This window comes from Sus scrofa, chromosome 1, assembly GCF_054392235.1.
Source record: "Sus scrofa isolate SSC_HxYL_T2T_F1_AM1 chromosome 1, Sscrofa_HxYL_maternal_Yorkshire_Landrace_v2.0, whole genome shotgun sequence".
NCBI classification, from domain to species: Eukaryota; Metazoa; Chordata; class Mammalia; order Artiodactyla; family Suidae; genus Sus; species Sus scrofa.
Window position 1 is genome coordinate 137,819,622 of NC_139383.1, and position 23,067 is coordinate 137,842,688.

Consider the following 23,067-nt stretch of genomic DNA (forward strand, 5'->3'; position numbering starts at 1 on the left):
TATCAATATAAAAGATGAGTTTCTAATTAGAATCTTTAGTAATTTTTTGTTTGTATGTTTTTATTTTATTTCCCATGCAGTTGAGGAAGATTGGGGGTGGGGGCTTTGGAGAAATTTACGATGCCTTGGACATGCTTACCAGGGAAAATGTTGCACTGAAGGTGGAATCAGCTCAACAACCAAAACAAGTTCTGAAAATGGAGGTTGCTGTACTGAAAAAGCTACAAGGTAAGCTGCTTTGTATGATACACCAAACAATTTATAATTTGTTATCATCTTTATGAACCTCAATTACATTCTCTATCAATTGAATATTCTGGTCTCAGCTTGTATAAACATGCTGAACAGTTTTCTGTTGGAAATTTTATCACCATCTTGTAGTTGTAGAAATACTGATTGCTTAGAATAACTGGACTTTGGGAATTCCTTTTTATGGTGAGTATGGATGAGAGAGTGAATTACCTGAAACATTCTGTTTGAGAACGTGCTTTCATAATGTCAGTTACAGTAAAATTTGCATTTTTAAAAAAATAGCCAAATGTAAATAGCTCTGAGTTGTTTCTACTCATGTTTTTGGATGTTAAACATGCTTTCTTTCTTTCTTTTTTTTTGGTCTATTTGCCTTTTCTAGGGCTGCTCCCGTGGCATGTGGAGGTTCCCAGGCTAGGGGTCGAATCAGAGCTGTGGCCGATGGCCTACACCAGAGCCACAGCAATGCCAGATCCGAACTGCATCTGTGACCTACACCACAGCTCACGGCAACGTCAGATCCTTAACCCACAGAGTGAGGCCAGGGATCAAACCCGCAACCTCGTGGTTCCTAGTTGGATTCATTAACCACTGAGCCACGACAGGAACTCCTTAAACATGCTTTAATCACATGAAGGAAGCTACTTTCAAATCACACTGCATGATGGATTAAAAATAATAGTATTTGTTATGTATTGATTTCAGTAGCTTCAGTTTCATCAAAAACCTCTTTCTGACCCTGTCATCATTTTTGAAGTCCATTTAACTACTTGGTCCCTATTGTTTTACTACAAGGATAAATAACTTTTTCCCTGACATCAGTCCAGTGATGATGAATACATGCCTGAATACATGGCTAGTTTGATTCATATTTGTGTTTTCATTTTATGACATAATCTGTTATTATTGATATTTAAATGTTTTATCTGAATCAAAATTAGATGGGGTAAGAAGCACATTAAATGAGCTTGTTGAGCTCTAGAAGGTTTTGAAATTGTTATTGGACATTCATTAGTGTCTAAAGGAATTTAGTATTAGCAGGAATTCCTGGAGTTCCCGTCGTGGCTCAGTGGTTAATGAATCCGACTAGGAACCATGAGGTTTCGGGTTTGATCTCTGGCTTCGCTCAGTGGGTTAAGGATCTGGCATTGCTGTGAGCTGTGGTGTAGGTCGTCGATTCAGCTCAGATGCTGGGTTCCTGTTGCTGTGGCTGTGGCATAGGCCAGCAGCTACAGCTCCAATTGGACCCCTGGCCTGGGAACCTCCATATGCCTCAGGTGCAGCCCTAAAAAGACAAAAGACAAAAAAAAAAAAAAAAGGAATTTAGTACTAACATACAGAGCAAAGGAAGTTGCTGTAATTGGTGGAAATAACCGTAGTTGGTGTAACAGCGAGGACAAAACACAATGTAGCTTAGGACCCTCAAATTCTCGACTGGGTAGTTGCTAGGGTGATTTTGCTGTCTTTGTGGAATTCTAGTAAATTAATTTATGTTAAGTTAGTGAAATGTGTATTATGTATACTAGCAACATACTATCTTCAAACCTTTGTTTTTCTCTTTTCTTTTTTTTTTGGTCTTTTTGTCCTTTTAGGGCTGCACCTGTGGCAAATGGAGGTTCCCAGCCTAGGGGTCCATAAGCTGTGACCACTGGCCTACGCCAGAGCCACAGCAACGTGGGATTTGAGCCACAACTTCAACCTACACTACAGCTCACAGCAACACCAGATCCTTAACCCACTGAGCAAGGCCAGGGATCGAACCTACATCCTTATGGATGCTAGTCGGGTTTGGTAACTGCTGAGTCACGGCAGGAACTCCAGACCTTTGTTTTTCAATTTATTTGCTTTGACACTGTGCAAAGGGGATAATTGTCCCTTGTGTATGTTAGATTCTTTTTTCTCTCTTCTGTCCCTTCTTTTTTGTTTATTTTTGGCCATGCCTACAGCGTATGGAAATTCTTAGGCCAGAGATCAAACCCTTGCCACAGTAGTGACAATGCCAGATCCTTAAAAACTAGGCCACCAGGGAACTCTGTCTTTTCTCCATCTTAATAAATATTTTAGGAGTTCCTGTTATGGCTCAGTGGACAAATCTGACTAGTATCCATGTGGACACAGGTTTGATCCCTGGCCTTGCTCAGTGAGTTAAGGATCTGGTGTTGCTGTGAGTTGTGGTGTAGGTTGCAGACTCGGCTTGGATCCCACCTTGCTGTGGTGCAGGCTGGCGGCTACAGCTCTGATTTGACCCCTAGACTGGGAACCTCCATATGCTGCTGATGCGGCCCTAAAAAGACAAAAAAATTTTATACTGACATTCCCCTGTCTTCACTTCTCCATTTTTGTGATCTCTTGAGCTCTATCTCTTGAGCTCACCACACCGCTCTTTTGTTTGTTTGTTTTAATAAATACGGTTTTATCTCCAGTACTGGTATAAGAGGGAAAAAAAACCTTTGTCCTGTGATTTCAAATGTGATCATTAGTAATTCTGCAATCCCTACCGTCAAGACTTTTTAAAAAGATAGATTTCCTTTCCAATCTTAACAAAATTTGATACTTGTCTAGAATCCTTTGAGACAAGCAAATCTTAAGTTTTTTTCCCTGATTTTTTTTATTATGAAAAGTTTCAGGAGTTCCCATCGTGACGCAGTGGAAATGAATCCGACTAGGAGCCATGAGGTTGCAGGTTTGATCCCTGGCCTCGCTCAGCGGTTAAGGATCTGGCGTTGCCGTGAGCTGTGGTGTAGGTTGAAAAAAATTTCAAATATACATAAAAGTAGAATCGTGTAATGAATGTCCATGTACTTACTCAGCTTCTGTATAAGTATCAGCATTTGGTCAGTCTTGTTACATCTGGATCTTACATTTTTTTCCTACTCAGGTGAAGTATTTGAAATGAAATCCTAGACATCATATCATTTGTAAATATGTCAATGTGTATCTTTATCTAGTATGTAAAGTCTTTTTAATTTTTTTAATGAGAATATTCTTTATTTCAGAGTTATGAATTACTAGCCAGTTAGGGAATCTATGGGTTTGAGATGGGGTGGTGTTTGGAAATATATTAAAATTGGACAGATATTCCTTTGCCTAGAGAAGCTTTGTTGATTGATGATTTTGTGAATCTATTAAATTGTACCAGTTGGAACATAGGAAGTCTTAGTCACTTATTCCTTACCAAATATATATATACACACACATACATATATATGTGTGTGTGTGTGTATATATATACACACACACACACACACATATATATGTATAACCTTAGAAAAATGTGGGTAAGTCTCGGTTACTGAAAGACTGAGATAATGATACTGGAAACTCTTCAGGTGACCAGTTTTAAGAATGGATTAGAGAATCTCATTTGAGAGGAAGCCCATATTCCAATCTTTCTTCTTTTAATTAATAGACTTTACTCATTAGAACTGTTTTAGGTTTACAGAAAAATTAAGCAAAAAGTGCAAAGCCCCCATCTACTGATTTTTCTATTATTAATATCTTATACCAGTGTGGTGTATTTGTTACAATTGGTGAACTAATATTGATATGTTATTATTAGCTAAAGTCCATCATTTATATTAAAGGACTCCTTTGTTAATAACATAAACACTGTAGTCATAAACACCTGAGAAAATTATTTCTCGATCTCATATAAAATCTAGCAGCCAGTGTTTAATTTCCCCCATTGTCTCAAAAACATCCTTTTGCAGTTGACTTGTTCAAGATTCATGTACATGATAGGCACATTGCATTTGATTAATATATCTCTTAAGTCTCTCTTGATCTGTTAGAGTTCCCCCTCCCCTCTCCTACCTTTTTTTTTTTTTTTTGGCCTGGCCATTTTTGTTGTTGTTGAGAAATTAAGTTCTTATTTTGAAAAAATAGTTTAAATTCTGGATTTGGCTGATTGTATCCTTGTAGTGCTGTTTAACATGTTCCTCTGTCTCCATATTTCCTGTGAACTTGTAGTTAGACCTGTAGGCTTAATGAGAATTGTGTCCTAATGATGTTGTTGTTGGCAAGAGTATGTTGTCTACATCCACTGTTTTCACAGAGGTTGCAAAATGGTGATTTCTGATTCTTTTATTCCTTCTACATTTCTAAACTGGAATTAGTCAACAGAGTATAACTTTTATTTCGTCAGCTGCTTGTTTCTCCTAAAATACATTTATTTTAAGAAGGATAGGGTAAAGACTTGAGGTTTTCTCCCCTTTTATTTACCAATTTTCAAAATAATGAGTTGTGCCTTTATGTGACAAGTATGTTGTTGAGTATCACCATGAGGTCATGGGTTGGTGTATATATTATTTCAACCCGATGCAGGCATTATGCTTTTCAGGTTAAATTTTTTTTTTCATGTTTTTTTGGCTAGTGGAAGCCCTTTCAAGTGGGCTGCTTGTCTTTCTGATGTAACTTCATTGTCCTTTGATGTCATTTTTGCTTTCTGGGAGAGTACATGTTTTAGGTTTTCCTTGAAGTTTTCTGGCACAATAGCTGGGATCAGGAACACTTTTTCTCCAAGAAGCCCGGTTTCCTTGTAATGGGAAGCAATTTAGATCATAGTATAGGCACTGGGACACTAATTGCAATTGGACCAACACACTTCTCTCCATAGGTTTTAAATAAATACTAGATTTTTCCTTATTCTTATGTGGTCTTTTCAACATGTTTACAGTGTTATTTTATTTTATTTTATATTATTTTATTTTTGCCATTTCTTGGGCTGCTCCCAGGGCATATGGAGGTTCCCAGGCTAGGGGTCAAATCGGAGCTGCAGCTGCCGGCCTACACCAGAGCCACAGCAACTCAGGATCCGAGCCTTGTCTGCAACTTACACCACAGCTCACAGCAACGCCGGATCCCTCACCCACTGAGCAAGGCCAGGGATTGAACCCGCAACCTCATGGTTCCTAGTCAGATTAACCACTGAGCCATGATGGGAACTCCCTACAATGTTATTTTAAAATAAATGTATTTTTAAAATATATTTGTGCTCTCTGTTAAATTTCATTTATCTAAAAGGGCAGGAATTATGTACATTTAAACTTAACATTTATATTTTGGCAAAATGCTAGCAGGAAATGGCTTTGTATTTGAGCATAGTATATATACATTTGTGAATGGAGATGTGGGAGAATAAGATAACATTAACTCTCCTATTTCTGGTTGTTATTTTCCTTTTTTTTTTGTTTTGTCTTTTTTGCCATTTATTGGGCCGCTCTCGCAGCACGTGGAGTTCCCAGGCTAGGAGTTTAATCGGAGCTGTAGCCACCGGCCTACACCAGAGCCACAGCAACGTGGGATCCAAGCCGTTTCCTCAACCCACACCACAGCTCACGGCAACACTGGATCTTTAACCCACTGAGCAAGGCCAGGGACTGAACCTGCAACGTCATGGTTCTTAGTCAGATTCGTTAACCACTGTGCCACGACAGGAGCTCCTGGTTGTTATTTTCTTAATACACTTTCTCTTGTAAGAAAAAGAAATGCTAAGATTCTGGAATAATTTGTTGTAGAGTGTTATAAATATTAGTTGATGAAGTCACCTTTGGATAACCAGGGCTTAGTTTCTCAAAACCTTATTATATAGATATTCATTTCTTAATTGTTATAAAAGATAGTCACTTGGGACCTCCAGAAAATGATTTCTGTTTTGTTTAGAAGGTTGGTTTTTGTTTGTTTGTTTGTTTGTTTGTTTTAATCTTTGCATGTGTATAGGTCTAATGTTTTGGGAATTCAGAATATTATAAAATGTCTAAAATTCACATTTATATCTTTTCATCAAAGGAAGTCTTCCTAGTCTTTCTTTAAAAGTTTATGTTTTGTTTACTTGCTATCAGTTGGTATATAAATAAATACCTAAGCTTAAAGATAGTTTTACCTTAAAGATACTCTATAGATTGGATTTCTCACTAATTCCTTTTTTTTTTTTTTTTTTTTAGGGCTGCTCCCTCAGCATATGGAGGTTCCCAAGCTAGGGGTCTAATAGGAGGTGCAGCCACCAGTCTACGCCACAGCCACAGCAACACCAGATCCGAGCTGCGTCTGCGACCCACACCACAGCCCACAGCACGCCAGATCCTTAACCCACTGAACGAGGCCAGGGATTGAACCCGCAACCTCATGGTTCCTAGTTGGATTCGTTTCTGCTGGGCCACGATGGGAATTCCTCTCACTAATTCTTATGTGTGTTCCCTCCATAATGAGTTAATTCTAATGAAGTTTGTTGTACTGGAAAATCACTTCTTAAGTCAGTGAGTGACTGGAAAGTTGTCCAGCCTTTCTGTGCCATTTTAGCTCTTTAGTTCATGCTGTGAATGATCAACATCATCTTATCTCTTGTACTCTTTCAAAATACCAACTTGAGGGAGATCCCTGGTAGTCTAGTAGTTAGACTTTCACCACTGTGGCCCAGGTTCATGAGAAAATAATTGATCAAAAGCTTGTTTAATTATTTAAAAGTTTTTCTCCTCTAGATCCTCTGAAAGCAAGTGAAAATCCTATTTATATTGAGGTGAAAAAGTAAATGCTATCGTTTGATAACCAAATAATTTTTTTATTCTCAGTTGAAATAGGAATTCATTTTTTTTTGTCCCATATAAATGTAGGGAAAAACTTTTCTTTATAGCCCATAAAGAGGTTGTGATTTTGTTTTGAAATTTGGGAGTGTTTTTTTTTTAACCCTGAAATATTGGGTCCTAGATTCTATTTTCTCTTTGGAGCTTGCAGAGCAAAAGCCAAGAGCTAAGATGAAGGGTTTCTATCACAGAGTATCATCTGCACTTACTCTTTTCCCTGCTTGAAGTCTTACAGCTACTGTTATAAACTATGACTCCTCTTTTCCCTGATTCATAAGAATATAAGAAATTTGTAATTTCTGGGTTATGACCCCTGGTCTGTTCAGTATAGAAGAGTCTATGAAAGTTACTTCAGATTTGCTTGCCTTGTTTAAGGTTCTATTCCATCAAAGAATTTTTTAGAAAATCTCTGATAATTCCTTCTATGGGAGAGTATAGTAGTTGGACTCTTAGACCTATATGTATTTTTTTACAAGGGGAACTACTCTCAGTATATTTTTAAACCTTTAATAAACCTATCACCTAAAAGAAAATTGGAGTTCCCATTGTGGCTCAGCAGAAGTAAACCCAACTAGTATCCGAGAGGATGCGGGTTTGATTCCTGGCCTTGCTCAGTGGGTTAAGGATCCAGCATTGCTGTGAGCTGTGGTGTAGGTCACAGACGTGGTTTGGATCCCATGTTGTTATTGCTGTGGCTGTGGTGTAGGCTGGCAGCTGTAGCTCCAATTCAACCCTGAGTCTGGGAACTTTCATATGCAGTAGGTGTGGCCCTAAAAAGCAAATAAATAAATAAATAAAATTTTAAAAAGGGAATTCCCTTGTAGTCTGGTGGTTAGGACTTGGTGCTTTCACCCCTGTGGCCAGGTTAAACCCTGGTCTGGGAACTGAGATCCCACACATCAAGTCACTGTAAAAACAAAACCACTATTCATCTACTTTTTGTTCATTTCAGCCTGTACGTTTTTTTCCCCTTAAAGTAACTTTTGCTTGCCCTGGTTAAGGTTCATCTTTTCCATCAAGGGGTGTTAGGCAGTCACTGAGAACTCAATCTGTTCAATATGTCCATTTTAACTCTTCCTAACTTGGAAGATTTAACATTATATCCAGCTTAGAGATTTGTCTATTCATTACTCTATTTGGGTTTAGAAAAATGACATGTGGGAAATAGAACAGATCTAGATTATTTTAAGGAGTAAAGATGTATTTCCTTGTAAATGTGTATGTTTATATGTGCTTTATATGTACAAAGAAAGTCTGACATTATATTGAACTCAAGAAGCCATTGTGAATGGGTATGGGAATTAGAGGGAGCAGGAAAGGAGTGGATTTTTTGCTGTTTCCTTTTAAACACTTCACTGCTTAAGAAGTTGAGATAAATAACATTAACATTTCTTTTACGGTAAAAATATAATTAAATGATAATTATAAATATCTTCAAAATAAGAACTCTACCTTTCTTCACATTTCTGAATGCTTGAAAATACCTGGTAAATTAGGTGAAATTAATTAAAAAGCTGTTCTATGTTGTGAACTTATTTTATAAATTATTGGAAATAACATTTGTGGGGAGATCTGTAACTGTGTTTGAATGTTAATTACTATATGCTTGGAACAGTGCTGTTGACTTCTAGGCTCATTCATACATATCTTGTTTTAATATCTTATATCTATCTCATATCTAGTTTATGCATAAGATCTCTTTCCATTTTTTTACAGCCCTTTTTAAGGGTATGAATTTGCATGGTAAAAAAATTTTAAACAGAAGAATAAAAATGAAAGCTTTTTTCTTTTAGTCCTTCACTCTCCTTCTCTAAAGCTAACCCCTGTTAACTAGTTTATTATGGTTTTTCCCAAAACATTCAGTATCTGTTTTATCTGTTTATTTACACACATACATACATGTGTATAATCATATAATCAGATATAAAAATCATATGATTTATGGGTATATGGGTATATAATCATGAGTATATATATGATATATATAATGATATTATGTGTGTACATGCATGCATGCGTACGTGTACGTGTATCTGTGTATTAAATCTCTTTCCCTACCCACAACCCTCAACCCCATGTGGAATCATACTATATATACTGTTATGCAACTTGATGTGACCCCATAGATTCAGACAGTAAGACTTATTTCTATGCATCTTTATGTTCTGTAGAGGACTGATCCTTCAAACATAGCAGTTAGATAAGGTCATCCCCCAACCATTGCCAAAACACTGTAGGGCCTTCCTTTATTCAGGTAAGTAACATGGCACCTTAACATGGCATACAAAATTGATGCCTGCCAGCTTCTCGTTTCTTGAAACTGTTGGGCTTACATTCAGAATGTTGGTCATCCTGAACTTTTTTTTTCAGTTTCTCAAACAGTTTGTAGCTTCCTTTGTCTCATATTTTGGATAACTCCTTTTTTTTCTTCTTTAAAAAAAATTTAGGGAGTTTCCCTTGTGACTTAGCAGTAACAAACGTAACTAGTATCCTTGAGGATGCAGGTTTCATCCCTGGCCTCGCTCAGTGGGTTAGGGATCCGGCTTGGATCACGCATTGCTGTGGCTGAGGCGTAGGCCAGCAGATGTAGCTCTGACTTGTCCTCTAGCCTTGGAACTTCCATATGCCGTGGGTGCGGCCCTAAAAAGCAAAAAATAAAAATAAAAAAGTTTATAACAGTCCCAGTATTTATAAAAATTCAGAGGTAAAATAAGATTTAAAGAAATAAAGCAAAGTAGAATTAAGAAGAACTTCATTTTTCCAAAGCATTTAATATCCAAAAGTCTATATGCTTAAAAAATATGGTCCTAATTACTTTGCTTATTCTCTTTTCCTTAATAAGGTTATTACAGGATTTATTTATTTTTAATTTCTTATAATCAAATTTAACAAATAATTTAAATAGTCAATGAGTTCTACAAAGTTTGTTATGAAAAGCAGTAGTCCAGGTTCTGGTTCCACATAAGATGGAGTAAGCACACTTCACCCTGTCTCTCCCACTGAATGCAGCTATAAAACCTGGACAGAATGCTTGAAGTGCCTATTTGCGGACTCTGAAAAATAAATAGTAGGAAGCAGACTGAGGAAGAAGACCAGAATTCAAAGTACTGCTGAACCAGCGGTGAGTGTACCATTTTTTTTCTTCCAGCCTGAACTTAAGATATCCTGAAACTTGGATATGAGCATTATTAACACGGACAGAAAAGGCACCAGAAGCCCACGAGTTCTGACTCAAGGGGCAGGAAAGGGGTCTCTTAATACTCAGAGAAAATGTGGCAATCCCACATCTTCCTCTTTTTGCTCTTTTCTTCTCCCTTTCTTCATTCTCTTGTACCCCAGACCTCAAGCAATCCTTGACAGTGGCCACAGTTGCATCAGTGGGGCAGACAGGACTCTGAAATCTTAGAGGGAAGGGAACCTTCCTCCCTCTCAAATTGGAGGAGCTATAGACTCAAGAAAGTGGGGCAAATCCCATTGCTTTTCTTCTCCTTCTGCTCTTCTGTTGCTTGGCCCTGATGTGGGCACAATTATGGGAAGCACATGGCAGTATGGGCTTAATGAAGCCCCAGCTTTCTGCTGGAAGGCTGAAAAAGAGAAGCCCCAGAACACCAGAAGATTGCAGGAGAATGGTGAGCTTGGGAAATTAACCACTTAGAGTTGGCCACAGACTACTGAGCTGACTTCCAAGCTGTGGATGTGTGGGTCTGATCCTAAACAGCATACAGAAACATTGTGGACTGAATTATAGGATAGACTACCCCAGGCCCCAAACTGGACGCTGCGTGGGACGATTATGGAACCCATTCAGTATAATTGCAGAAGCTTTGCAAACTGTATGGAAATTGGAAATACAACCTATAGAAGATGGGTTGGAACTTGAAGTATGAACACAACAGGGTCAATTACCGGCTAAAACAAAAACACCAACATTCTTCATGGGACTTAAATAAAACCCAGAGTCACGGAAGGTAATATTCAAAATGTCTATAGTACAATCTTGAATTACCTAGCTCAAAAAGAACCAGTTAAATCTGAACTCACATGGAAAAAGAAGGGAAACAGATGCCAGTGCCAAGATCACAGATGTTAAAATTATCTCAGGAAGACTTAAAATCAGCTATTATGATCATATTCCAGGAATGAGTGGGAAGATAGAAAGTCTCAGCAAAGAAGTAGAAGATATAAAGAAGAACTGAACAGAAATTTAGAACTGAGAAATACAATAATGGAAACAAAATACAATACAGTAATGGAAACAAAAAAACAAAAAAATGGATTGGCGTAATAAGCAAAGAGGACATGACAGATGATGAAAGTGTCAGTGAATTTGAAAATAGATTAATAGGAATGATCCAATTTGAAAAACAGATTGCAGCCTCAGAATTAAGCAGCCTCAGAAACCTTGAGACTGTCATAAGGTCTAATAACATTTGTGTCATTAGAGACCCAGAATGAGAAGAGAATGGTCGTGGTATGGCAAAAATATTTGAAGAAATAATGGTATACAGATTGGATATAAATAAAACTGTTCCTGTTTGCAGATGGCATGATTGTTTATGTAGAGAATTCTAAGGAATCCACAAAAAAAAAAATTCCTGGAATAAATGAGTTTATAACTGATTCAAGGTTAGCGCACAAAAAGCAGTTATACTTCTGTATACTGGCTATAAAATTGAAAACTGAACTTAAAAAATCCATTTAGGGAGTTCCTATCATGACTCAGTGGTTAACAAACCCAACTAATATCCATGAGGACGTGGGTTTGCTCCCTGGCCTTGCTCATAGGTTAAGGATCCGGCATTGACGTGAGTTATGCTGTGGCTGTGGCGTAGGCCATCAGCTGCAGCTCCGATTCGACCCCTAGCCTGGGAACCTCCATGTGTCATGGGTGTGGCCCTAAGAAGACAAAAAACAAAAAAATCCATTTATAATAGCTCTCCCAAAATGAAATACTTACTTATAAATGTAACAAAATATTTATGAGCTTTTTGTACCAAAAACTCGAAAACCCTGATTTTATTTTATTTTGTTTATTTATTTATTTTTGGCCTTTAGGGCTCCGCCAGAGCCACAGTGGTGAGGGGTCCGAGCCGCCTTTGCAACCTCCACCACAGCTCACGGCAATGCCGGATCCTTAACCCACTGGAGGCCAGGGATCAAACCCACAACCTCACGGTTCCTAGTTGGATTTGTTAACCACTGAGCCACTATGGGAACTTCTAAAACCCTGTTTTTAAAAAATCAAAAAGGATTAAAGTAAACAGACATGTCATATTCATAAATTAGAAGACTCACTATTATAAATATGTTAATTCTCCCCAAATTGATTTATAGATTCAAAGCAATAGCAATGAAAATCCCAACAGCTCTGTTGTAGTTTTAGAGAAACTGATTTTAGAAAATCTCTAGTGAGGCAGAGGACCTAGAATAGCTAAAACAAGTTTGAAAAAGAAAAAATGTTGGAAAAGTCAAACTACTTGATATTTTTTGAAGTATAATTAATCTACAATGTCATGTTACTTTCAAGCATATAGTAGAGTAATTCAGTTATAAGTATTTCTGTATATATATGTGTATATATATACATATATTACTTTTTAGACTTCCATTTTAGGTTATTACAAGATATTGAGCTAGTACTCTGTGCTACTTTTCTAGGGCCGCTTCCGTGGCATATGGAGATTCCCAGGCTAGGGGTCTAATTGGAGCCATAGCCACCGGCCTATGCCAGAGCCACAGCAATGCGGGATCCGAGCCGCGTCTGCGACCTACACCACAGCTCACGGCAACACCGGATCCTTAACCCACTGAGCAAGGCCAGGGATCGAACCTGCAACCTCATGGTTCCTAGTCAGATTCGTTAACCACTGTGCCACGACAGGAACTCCTGTTTATCTATTTTTTATATAGTTCAGACGACGTGATTTTAAAACTTAGTACAAAGCTACCACAATCAAGACTGTGATATTGTGAAAGGGATAGACGTATAGATCAATGAAATAGAGAATAGATTCCAGAAACATACACAGGTATGACCAGTAATGTTTAACAAAGTTGCAAAGTGGAAAAGAAATAGTCTTTTTTTTTTTTTTTTGGTCTTTTTAGGGCCACACCCATGGCATATGGAGGTTCCCAGGCTAGGGATTGAACTGAAGCTGCAGCTGCTGGCCTACACCACAGCCACAGCAACACGGGATCTGAGCCATGTCTGTGACCTACACCACAGCTCATGGCAACACCAGATCCTTAACCCACTGAGCGAGGCCAGGGATCAAACCTCCATCCTCATGGAAAATAGATGTGTTTCCGCTGAGCCACTATGGGAACTCCCCAGAAATAGCCTTTTTGATAAGTAGTGTTGAAATAATTGGATATCCGTATAAAAAAAATGAACCTTGGAGTTCCCTGGTGGCTCAGTAGGTTAAAGACCTGGCACTGTCACTGCTGTTACTTAGGTCGCTGCTGTGGCACTAGTTTGGTCCCTGGCCTGAGAACTTCCACATGCTGCAGGTGCTGCTAGAAAAAAAATTGATGAATTGGACTGAATCAGATTAAAAAGCTTGGCTTGTGAAAGACACCATTAGGAGAATGGAAAGGCAGGAAGTTCCTGCTGTGGGTTAAGAATCTGACTACAGTGGCTTGGGTGGCTGTGGAGGCATGGAATCTATCCTTTCCAGGCACAGTAGGTTAAAGGATCCAGTGTTGCCACAGCTGCAGCTCAGATTCAATCCCTGGGTGCAGGGATTTGATGTGGGTGCAGCCATAAAAAAAAAGGAGAGAGAATGAGTGACAGATTATATATAGGGATAAAATGTTTGCAAATCACTCTCAAAGTACCTATATTCATAATATATAAAGGATTCTGAAAACTCAATAGTAAGAAAACAATCCAATTAAAAATCTTTAATGGGCTTTGGCAGAGGACATAGAGTGGAAAGTCAGATCACCAAAAGGTTTTTTTTTTTGGCTTTTTAGGGCTGCACCCTCAGCAATAGGAGGTTCCCAGGTTAGGGGTCAAATTGGAGCTGTAGCTGCCTGCCTGAGCCACAGCCACAGGAACGCCAGATCCAAGCTGCATCTGTGACCTACACCGCAGCTCACAGCAATGCTGGATCCTTAATCCACTGGGTGGGGCCAGGGATTGAACCCATGTCCTCATGGATACTAGTTGGATTTGTTACTGCTGAGCCACAATGGGAACTCCCAGCAAAAGATATTTAACATATTTAGCCAATAGGGGAATATAAATTAAAACCATGGTGAGTTACCTTTGCATGTATATTAAAATAGTTTAAAACTTTTGACAATACCAAGTGCTGACAAGAATGTAGAGCAGCTGGAACCCTCACACATTGCTGGTGGGAGGCAAATTGGTATAGCTCCTCTAGAAAACAATTAAACATATACTTAGCATATGTTAAATATGGACTTACTATGTGACCCAGCAGTCCCACTCAGAGGCTTTTACCCTAAGGAAATGAAAATTTATAGTCATGGAAAAACATGTACATAACTATTTATATTAGCTTTATTCTTTTTATCTTTTTATTGAAATATAGTTGATTACAATGTTAATTTCTGCTATACAGCACAGTGATTCAGTTATATTCTTTTACATTGTGGTTTATCATGGAGTATTGAATATAGTTCCCTGTGCTATACAGTAATACCTTGTTATTTATCATTTCTCTATATTATAGTTTGCATCTGCTAAGCCCAAACTCCCACGCCATCCCTCTCCACCTCCACCCTGGTCTCACAGCCACAAGTCTGTTCTCCATGTCTGTGAATCTGTTTTTACTTCATAAAAGTTCTTGTGTCATACTTTAGATTCCACATATAAGTGCTGTCATATGATATTTGCCTTTCTTTTTCTGATTTACTGCATTTAATATGGTAGTCTCTAGTTCCATCCATGTTATTACAAATGGCATTTTTTATGGCTGAGTAGTATTCCATTGTATATATGCACCACATCATCTCTATTCATCTGTGGCTGGACATTTAGGTTAGTTCCATGTCTTGGCTATTGTGAATAGTGTTGCAGTGAACATATGAGTGTATGTATCTTTTTGAATTATAGTTTTGTTTAGATATATGTCCAGGAGTGGGATTGCTGGATCATATGGCAACTCTACTTTTAGGGTTTTTTGGGGTTGTTTTTTTTTTTTTGTCTTTTTAGGGCCACACCCATGGTGTATGGAAGTTCCCAGGCTAGGGGTTGAACTGGAGCTGCAGCTGCTGGTGGTATGCCACAGCCACAGCAATACCAGACCCGAGCTGCCTCTGCTACCTATACCACAGCTCACAATGATGCCAGATCCTTAACCCGCTGATCAAGGCCACAGATTGAACCTGCATCCTCATGAATACTAGTCAGATTCGCTTCTGCTGAGCCAGGATGGGAACTCTCTCTACTTCTAGTTTTTTAAGGAACCTCCATACTGTTTTCTGTAGTGACTGCACCAACTTACATTCCCACTAAGAGTATAGGAGGGCTCCCTTTTCTCCACACCCTCTCCAACATTTGTTATTTGTAGAATTCTTTTTTTGTTTTCTGTTTTTGGCAGCCCCAGGGCATATGGAGTTCCTGGGTCAGGGATCAGATTTGAACCGCAGTTGCAACCTATACTACAGCTGTAGCAATGCAGGATCCTTAATCTACTGTGCCTGGTCAGGGGTCAAACCTGAGACATCGCCAGTCCTGTCGTGCCACAGCAGGAACTCTATAGACTTCTTAATGATGCCCATTCTGACTAGTGTATCAGCTTTATTTTGCCCCACCCTCAGTATGTGGAAGTTAACAGGCCAGGGATCAAACCCAAGCCACAACAGCAACCTGAGCCACTTCAATGACAACACTGGATCCTTAACCTACTGTGCCACAGGAGAACTCCATAAGCTTTATTCTTCATTGCCAAAAATATGTCCTTCAGAGAGTGAATGGCTAAATCAACTGTGGGATATTCATACAGTGGAATATTATTCTTTAATAAAAAAGAATGAATGACTGCTGATTTTACCTCAGAAATTTGTCTTCAGACTCATTATAGTGGTCGAGAAGTATAATTCTCATTATGATTCTTGTTACTCTGGCAACTTGTTTTTCTCTTTTTCCCCAGTGTTGTGCAGTGTCATTGTGATACACCATGGTATGGGTGTATTTTCACCTAGTGTGCCAGGCTGTGTCCTTTATTGAAACTCATGATCTGTAAGTTTTTCTGGGGAAGTTTTCTTGAATTATTTTCGTGATCATTTCCATCCATTTATTTTGTCTATCCTCTCTTCTGGCATACCTGTTATGCAGATACTGGGCCTCTCATGCTCTCTTAATCTATTATTTTTTTCTCTCCTTTTTTTTTTACATAAATTTGATAATACATTTTGATAGATTAGTAAATTTTAAAATAGTGTAATGTCGGCAAAGGCCAGTTAGCTCAGTTGGTTAGAGCGTGGTGCTAATAAAATAGGATGATGTCAGGGAACTATGTATTTAATCACTTGTGATGGAACATGATGGAGGATAATGTGAGGAAAAGAATGTATGTTTCTGTGTGTGTGTGTGTATAACTGGGTCGTTGCTGTACAGCAGAAATTGACAGAACATTGTAAATCAATCATAATAAAAATTTTTTAAAATTTATTTCGAGCTAGAAAAAAATATACTCAGAATATAAGTCCTGTCTTAATTTTTATTTTTTTATTGAAGTATAGTTGATTTACAATGTTGTATTAGTTTCAGGTGTACAACAGAGTGATTCAGTTATACATATACATATATTCATTCTTTTTCAGATTCTTTTGAATTATGTGATTTGCTAGTATTTTCATCCAGTGTGTAAGTTTTTCACAATACTTTCACAAAGCAAAGATTTTTAATTTTTACAATGTCCAATTTATCGTTCTTTATGGAATTTTGCTTTTGCTGTCAAATCTAAGGATACTTTGCCTCTTCTTAAGTCCTACAGATATTATTCTATTTTTCTCTCTAGAGGTTTTATATTTTCACATTTTATTTTTAAGTCTATGATCCTTTTGGAGTTCATTTTTAAAATAAGGTATGAGATGTATTTATTTACTTAATTTTATCCCTCCTGATATCCAGTTCTTTTAGCACCATTCATTAAAAAGTTTATTCCTCTTTCAAAGAAAAAATAAAGTAGGATGATGAAATGATACTCATTTTTTTCATTCTAATCATAAAAGCCTGCTAGTTATTTATTTATTTATTTATTTTTATTTTTTAGGGCTGCGCCTGTGGCATATGGAAGTTCCCCGGCTAGGGGTCAAATTGGAGCTGCAGCTGCCAGCCACAGCCATGCCAGATCCAAGCCACATCTTTGACCTATGCCACACCTTGTGGCAACACCAGATCCTTAATGCACTGAGCAAGGCCAGGGATTGAACCTGAGTCCTCATGGATACTAGTTGGTTCTTAACCTGCTGAGCTACAACTTGGAACTCCCAAAAGACTGCTAGTTTTAAATCAGCCATTATGATAAAATAGTCTTGTTTCAGTGTTAAAATTCCCTGTGATCATTATCTAGACTGAAGACTCCTTCCTTTTCCTTTGGCTCCTGGTGAGATATTTAGAACCTAAGGGATTGTTAGATAGGCATCCTAATGAGTGCTGATAGGAGTCTTTGTTTCTTGGACTCATTTTTTTTTGGCTGTTCCTGTGGCTTATTGAAGTTCCCAAGGCAGGGATCAAACCTGTGCCATAGCAGTGACCTGAGCTGCTGTGGCAACAATGCCAGATCCATAACCCACTGAACCACAAGGGAACTCACCATAAGGAACCTGTTCCTTGGGCTCTTTGTCTAAATTATTTTTCCTAGGCACTTGCCTTAGAAGACACCCTTTTTTAAAAAAAAAAAAATCACTGTCAAGTTAACTCAATCAAGCTCCAAACTATGATTCATTTTAATCTAATTAATCTACTGCTTTCTCTGTAATGCATATTCCTTGTTTTTATAAGCTATAATATGATTTTGTACTGCCTGTATTGGTCTTGTAAATATTTATTTCTTTTAATAAGATTGTAAATACTTTGAGGACAGGACCTATGCTTTGTATTTTTTCACCTCCCATTGGTGCATATATTTCATGAATTATTATTAGGGTGGATATGGTTGGTTTGCTTTTGGTGGAGAGTGAGAAAATATGAAGAGTAAATGATAGCTGGACAAGGAATGCTGGTTTTATTGTGTCCTTAGCAGCCTAATAGTCCAGTTTTGCAGAATCTTCTTATCTGTTAATTTGTAATTCGTTTTTTTAATTCCAGAGCATTTCCATTAGTGGGTTAGGGATACTTTTAGCTCAGCTTTTCACTTTATTGCTAACCAGCTTTTTTATTTAAAAAGAAAAATGATTGATACCCGTCTCTGATTGCTTTACTTTCCTCTAGCAGCAGGTCTTATAAAAGTGTTTGCCTTTTGCATGACATTTTACTCTTAGGAACATTTAACGATAGGATGTATACTACCACACCACCACCTGCCATGGTTTTAAGGTCTTGAATTGAAAGCAAGAGTAGTATCTGATCATCTGAAATTGTAAGAACAAAAAGATTCTTTGGGTTATATGTGCATTTAGTTAAGCGTATAGCATATCTATTCCTTTAAGAAAAGAAAAGGGGGCAATTAGAGAAGAGTTTATCACTACTTGCCTTAGATGTATAGAAATCCTTTCTTAATATCACAGTTAAAGATCTGTGTTAACCAGCAAGGTCCTACCTTACCTATAGTATCTTCAGATATTATCTCTGTCTAAATTAATCTACTTCTTACTGTCTTTTTTTTGGGAGGACGATATCACTGATTATTTCTCTTTTGCACAGAGCTTGGTGATAGACCACAAGCATTCTCTATGGGGTTAGAGTGGTCGGGAACAGGAATATTAAGAAAAAGCATTAGTGTTGATATTTTGAGTGATTGGTAAAGATCTGGTGTATGTTCAGGATTCCTTTTGTCTTTTAGCAGATTTCTAAGAGGAGACACATAAGCAGAAAGCTAAAATTGGTTTGTTGGTATGTTTCCATTCTATGTTTTCTTGTGGTCAGTAGTCTGTGGCTCCTAGTGATCAGCACTGCCTTGCTGACTTCTCTTCTTTCTCTAGTTTCATCTGTGTATCAGAGTCTATTGCTCTTATTTGCCTCCAGGGAACTCTTATTTTAATTGTCTTGTTTACATTTTCCCCTTCAGAACCTGGCCAGGTGACATACTTGTTAAATATCTGAAAATCTAGTGCTGAGTATTAATTCATTCATTAATATTAACTACCCAGGGATATTTAGATTTTAAGAGCTGTATTTGATTTGAAGAAGTGAAGTTGTGGGAAATAGTGTGAGCAAAAAATAAGGTAGAATATTTGTGAGAGAAAAAAGAAACAGACTTCATCAGAGTGTATAGTTCCTGTTGAACTGAAGGAAATGAGATTTGATAAGCAATGCAGAATGAATCTTGAATTCCAGCTTCACCATTTTATTTCTCTAGGTGTTATTGTTAATGATTTCTTGAGTAGGCAAATGATAAAAACAGTTACTTTGGGGATATTATCCTATGAACAGTGTGGACAGTGACATTATGGGATATATTTGACCTGATCCAGTGAAGTACAGTCAGATTTGACAGAATGGATGGTTTCAGGGAGAGGCATATGCTTGGTGAGCCTGGTCAGTAGAGCCAATATTTTAGCTTCTTCCAGAATCAGTACTCATAATCACTAAGTTTTAATGGCAATAATAGCGAACATATATTTAGCATTTACTGTGCACAAGGCAGCATATTAAGTATTAGACGTACCTTAGCTGATTTCACTTGTGCAATAACTCTTTGAGGTAAGTACTATGTTATTATTCATGTGGCTTATAGAGATTAGTCTTGAGCACATTCAGTTTTCCTCTATACCAAGCTGAAAGAGCCATAAGTGGAATATGCTTTAGTTATATTTTAATGGTTTCCTTTCTTGTGCAGAAGCTTTTTTTTTTTTTTTTTTTTTTTTTTGCTTTTAAGGGCCACACTTGTGGTGTATGGAGATTCCCAGGCTAGGGGTCAAATTGGAGCTACAGCTGCCAGCCTATACTACAGCCACAGCAACGCCAGATCCTTAACCCACTGAGTGAGGCCAGAGATCAAACCCACAACCTCATGGTTCCCAGTCAGATTCATTTCCATTGTGCCACAACGGAAACTCCTTTCTTGTGCAGAAACTTTTTGATTTAATGTAGCCTGCTTGTTTATTTTTGCATTTGTCATCTTTGCCCTTGTTGTCAAGTGCAAAAAATCATTGCTAAGACTGTTGTCAAGGAGCTTACCCCTCGTATTTTTTTCTATGAGTTTTGTGGTTTCAGGTCTTATGGTCAAGCCTTTCATTCATTTTGAGTTGATTTTTGTGTATGATAGAAGTTAGTCTTCATTCTTTTGCATGTGACTGCCCATCTGACTTATTCCTGTAATTATCTCTCCCATATTGTGAACTTTATTCTTAATCTGGTTTCTTTGATGGTTGAGAGATGATTGCTGATAGCAACTGGAAGGGAGCTATATTCTTTCTCTAAAAATAACATCTCTTCTTATAATTATATGAAAGTATTGAGTTTTGCTCTGATTAGAACATCCCTGAAACATTATACTTGTTAGAGTAACATCATAATTGATTGTTGTAGGTTTTGAATATCTAGTTTTCTTCCCATCATCAAACTGATCTCAACCTCTAAATTATTCTGACTGGCTTAGAGGATTAATGCCCAGTTTTCCTAAGAGTGAATCAAACTCATTGAGACAGTAGATAAGCAATTGAGAAAGATCATTTCCCAAGGAAAAATGGGGTGCTGTTAATAGGAGGAATGAATACTGAATAGTTAATTAAGAAAATGCTTTATAAATATATTACCTCACTTAATTTTTTTCAATTGCTTTGCTGAGGAAACTGAAACTTATTTAGGGTCCCATAATTATTAAGTGGAAGAGTGGAAATTTAACTCTAGGTCATTACTTTTTTCTTTCCATCAATTTTGTGTCTCACACAATCACAGAGGAAAAAAAAATAGGTTATCCTGCATGATACATGGCATTAATGACCCTACTTTCTATGATTCAAAAGTGATTTTCTGCAGATTCCTTAATCACTACAAGGTACCAAAAGTTAAGGGGCGCAGCCTAAGTAGAAGGAAATTTATAGAAGTAAACACCTACATTACAAAGCTAGAAAGATCTCCAGTTCAGTAGCCTAACCTTATGACAGTAGAAAAAGAAGAGCAAATTAAAGCAAAGGAGGAAAAAGGAAGGAAACAATAAAGAGTACAGTGGAAATTAACAAAAGAGAGAATTGGAAAACAGTAGGGGAAATCCACAAAAACCAAAAATTGGCTCTTTAAAAAAAATGACCAATGGGATTCCTGTTGTGGTACAACAGAAATGAACCCTTGTAGTATCCATGAGGATGCAGGTTTGATTCCTGGCCCCACTCAGTGGGTTAAGGATCTGGCATTGCCATGAGCTGTGGTATAGACCGCAGATGTGGCTTGGATCCTGTGTTGTCGTGGCTGTGGTGTAGGTTAGCAGCTGCAGCTCTGATTCAGCCCTTAGCCTGAGAACGTCTATGCTTTGGGTGTAGCCCAAAAAGCCAAAAAGCCAAAAAAAAAAAAAAAAGACCAAAATTAACAAACCTTTAGCTAAATGGATCTGGAAAAAAAAAAAGAAGACTCAAATTACTGAAATCAGGATTGAAAGAGGGGACATTTCTACTGTCCTTATAGAAATATAAAAAAGATTATGATAAGGGAATACTATGGACTACATGACAACAAATTAAATAACTTAAATGAAATGAGCAAATTCCTAGAAAGACTTAAAATATTGAAACTAACTCATGAAGAAATAGAAAATCTAAATAGGCCTATGACAGGTAAAGAGATTTTTAATTTTAGGGCTGCACCCATGGCATATGGAAGTTCCCAGGCTAGGGGTTGAATTGGAGCTGCAGCTGCTGGCCTATACCACAGCCACAGCCATGTGGGATCCAAGTCACATCTGTGACCAACACCATTGCTCCTGGCAACGCTGGGTCCTTAACCCACTGAGTCAGGCCAAGGATTGGACCCATGTCCTCTTGGATACTGTTTGGGTTCATTATTGCTGAGCCATGACTAGAACTCCATAAAGAGATTGAAAAAATAATTCAAAATACCTACCTACAGTGGAAAGACCAGACTCAAATGGCTTCACTGGTGAATTAATTCTACCCAAATTTAAAAAAGAATTAATACCTATTTTTTACAAACTCTTCTACAAAATGGAAAAGGAGAGAACAATTCCCAGTTTATTCTATGAAGCCATTGTTACTCTGGTACCAAAAAGGCAAAGACATTAGAAGACACCAGTGTATTTTATGAATATAGAGGCAAAAATCCTCAGCAAAATACTGGTAAATAGAATCCAGCAATGGATAATATACCATGACTAAGTGGGATTTATCCCTGGAATTGCATTTTGGTTCAATATGAAAATCAGGTGTTCCCAGATAGCACAGCAGGTTAGGGATCCAGCATTGTCACTGCAGTGGTTTGGGTCACTGCTGTGGCATGGCTTCAATCCCTGACCTGGGAACTTCTGTATGCTGCAGTCATGGCCAAAATTTTTAAAAAATCAATAGAATAAAGAACAAAAACCACAGAATTATCAGTAGACACAGAACACCCATTTAACAAAATCCAGTACCCCTTCATGATAAAAATACTCAAGCTATGGAGTTCCCATCGTGGCTCTGTGGAAACGAATCTGACCAGTAACCATGAGGACATAGGTTCAATCCCTGGCCTTGCTCAGGTGGTTAAGGATCCGGCATTGCTCTGAGCTGTGTAAACCCTAGCCTGGGAACTTCCATATGGTGTGGGTTCAGCCCTAAAAAAAAAAAATTAAGCTAGAAATAGGAAGAAACTTCCTCACTCTGATCCAGGGCATCTATTAAAAAACAAAAAACAAAACAAAACAAAACAAAAAAAACCCACACACACAGCAAATATGGTTAAAAAAGCTGCACTCTTTCCTCTAAAGATAAGGAACAAGACAAGGATTTCTTCTCTTGCCACTTCTATTCAATTAAGGAAATAAAGTGCACTTTATTTCAATGAAATGTGATGAAATAAAGATTGGAAAAAAGTTAAACTCCTTTTTTCCTCTTTTTACAGCCACTCCTGTGCCATATGGGAATTCCTGGGCTAGAGGTCTAATTGCAGCTG

General features: G+C 37.7%; 1 protein-coding gene across 5 annotated transcripts in view; it reads left to right on the top strand.

Moving 5' to 3' along the window:
- TTBK2 (tau tubulin kinase 2) overlaps positions 1–23,067 on the top strand; it is a 150,341-nt gene that overhangs the window by 31,638 nt on the left and 95,636 nt on the right. For 2 of the 5 annotated variants that reach the window (XM_021097126.2, XM_084973216.1), the window contains exons 3-4: positions 81–228; positions 9,837–9,948. Coding sequence is in view for 2 of the 5 variants with exons in the window: in XM_003353383.6 (XP_003353431.1) it covers positions 81–228 (148 nt within the window). In the remaining 3 variants the exon portion in view is untranslated. Of the gene's footprint in view, positions 1–80; positions 229–9,836; positions 9,949–15,949; positions 16,039–23,067 lie in introns of all 5 variants that reach the window. The other 3 variants (XM_003353383.6, XM_021097136.2, XM_084973191.1) reach the window with 2 other exon arrangements.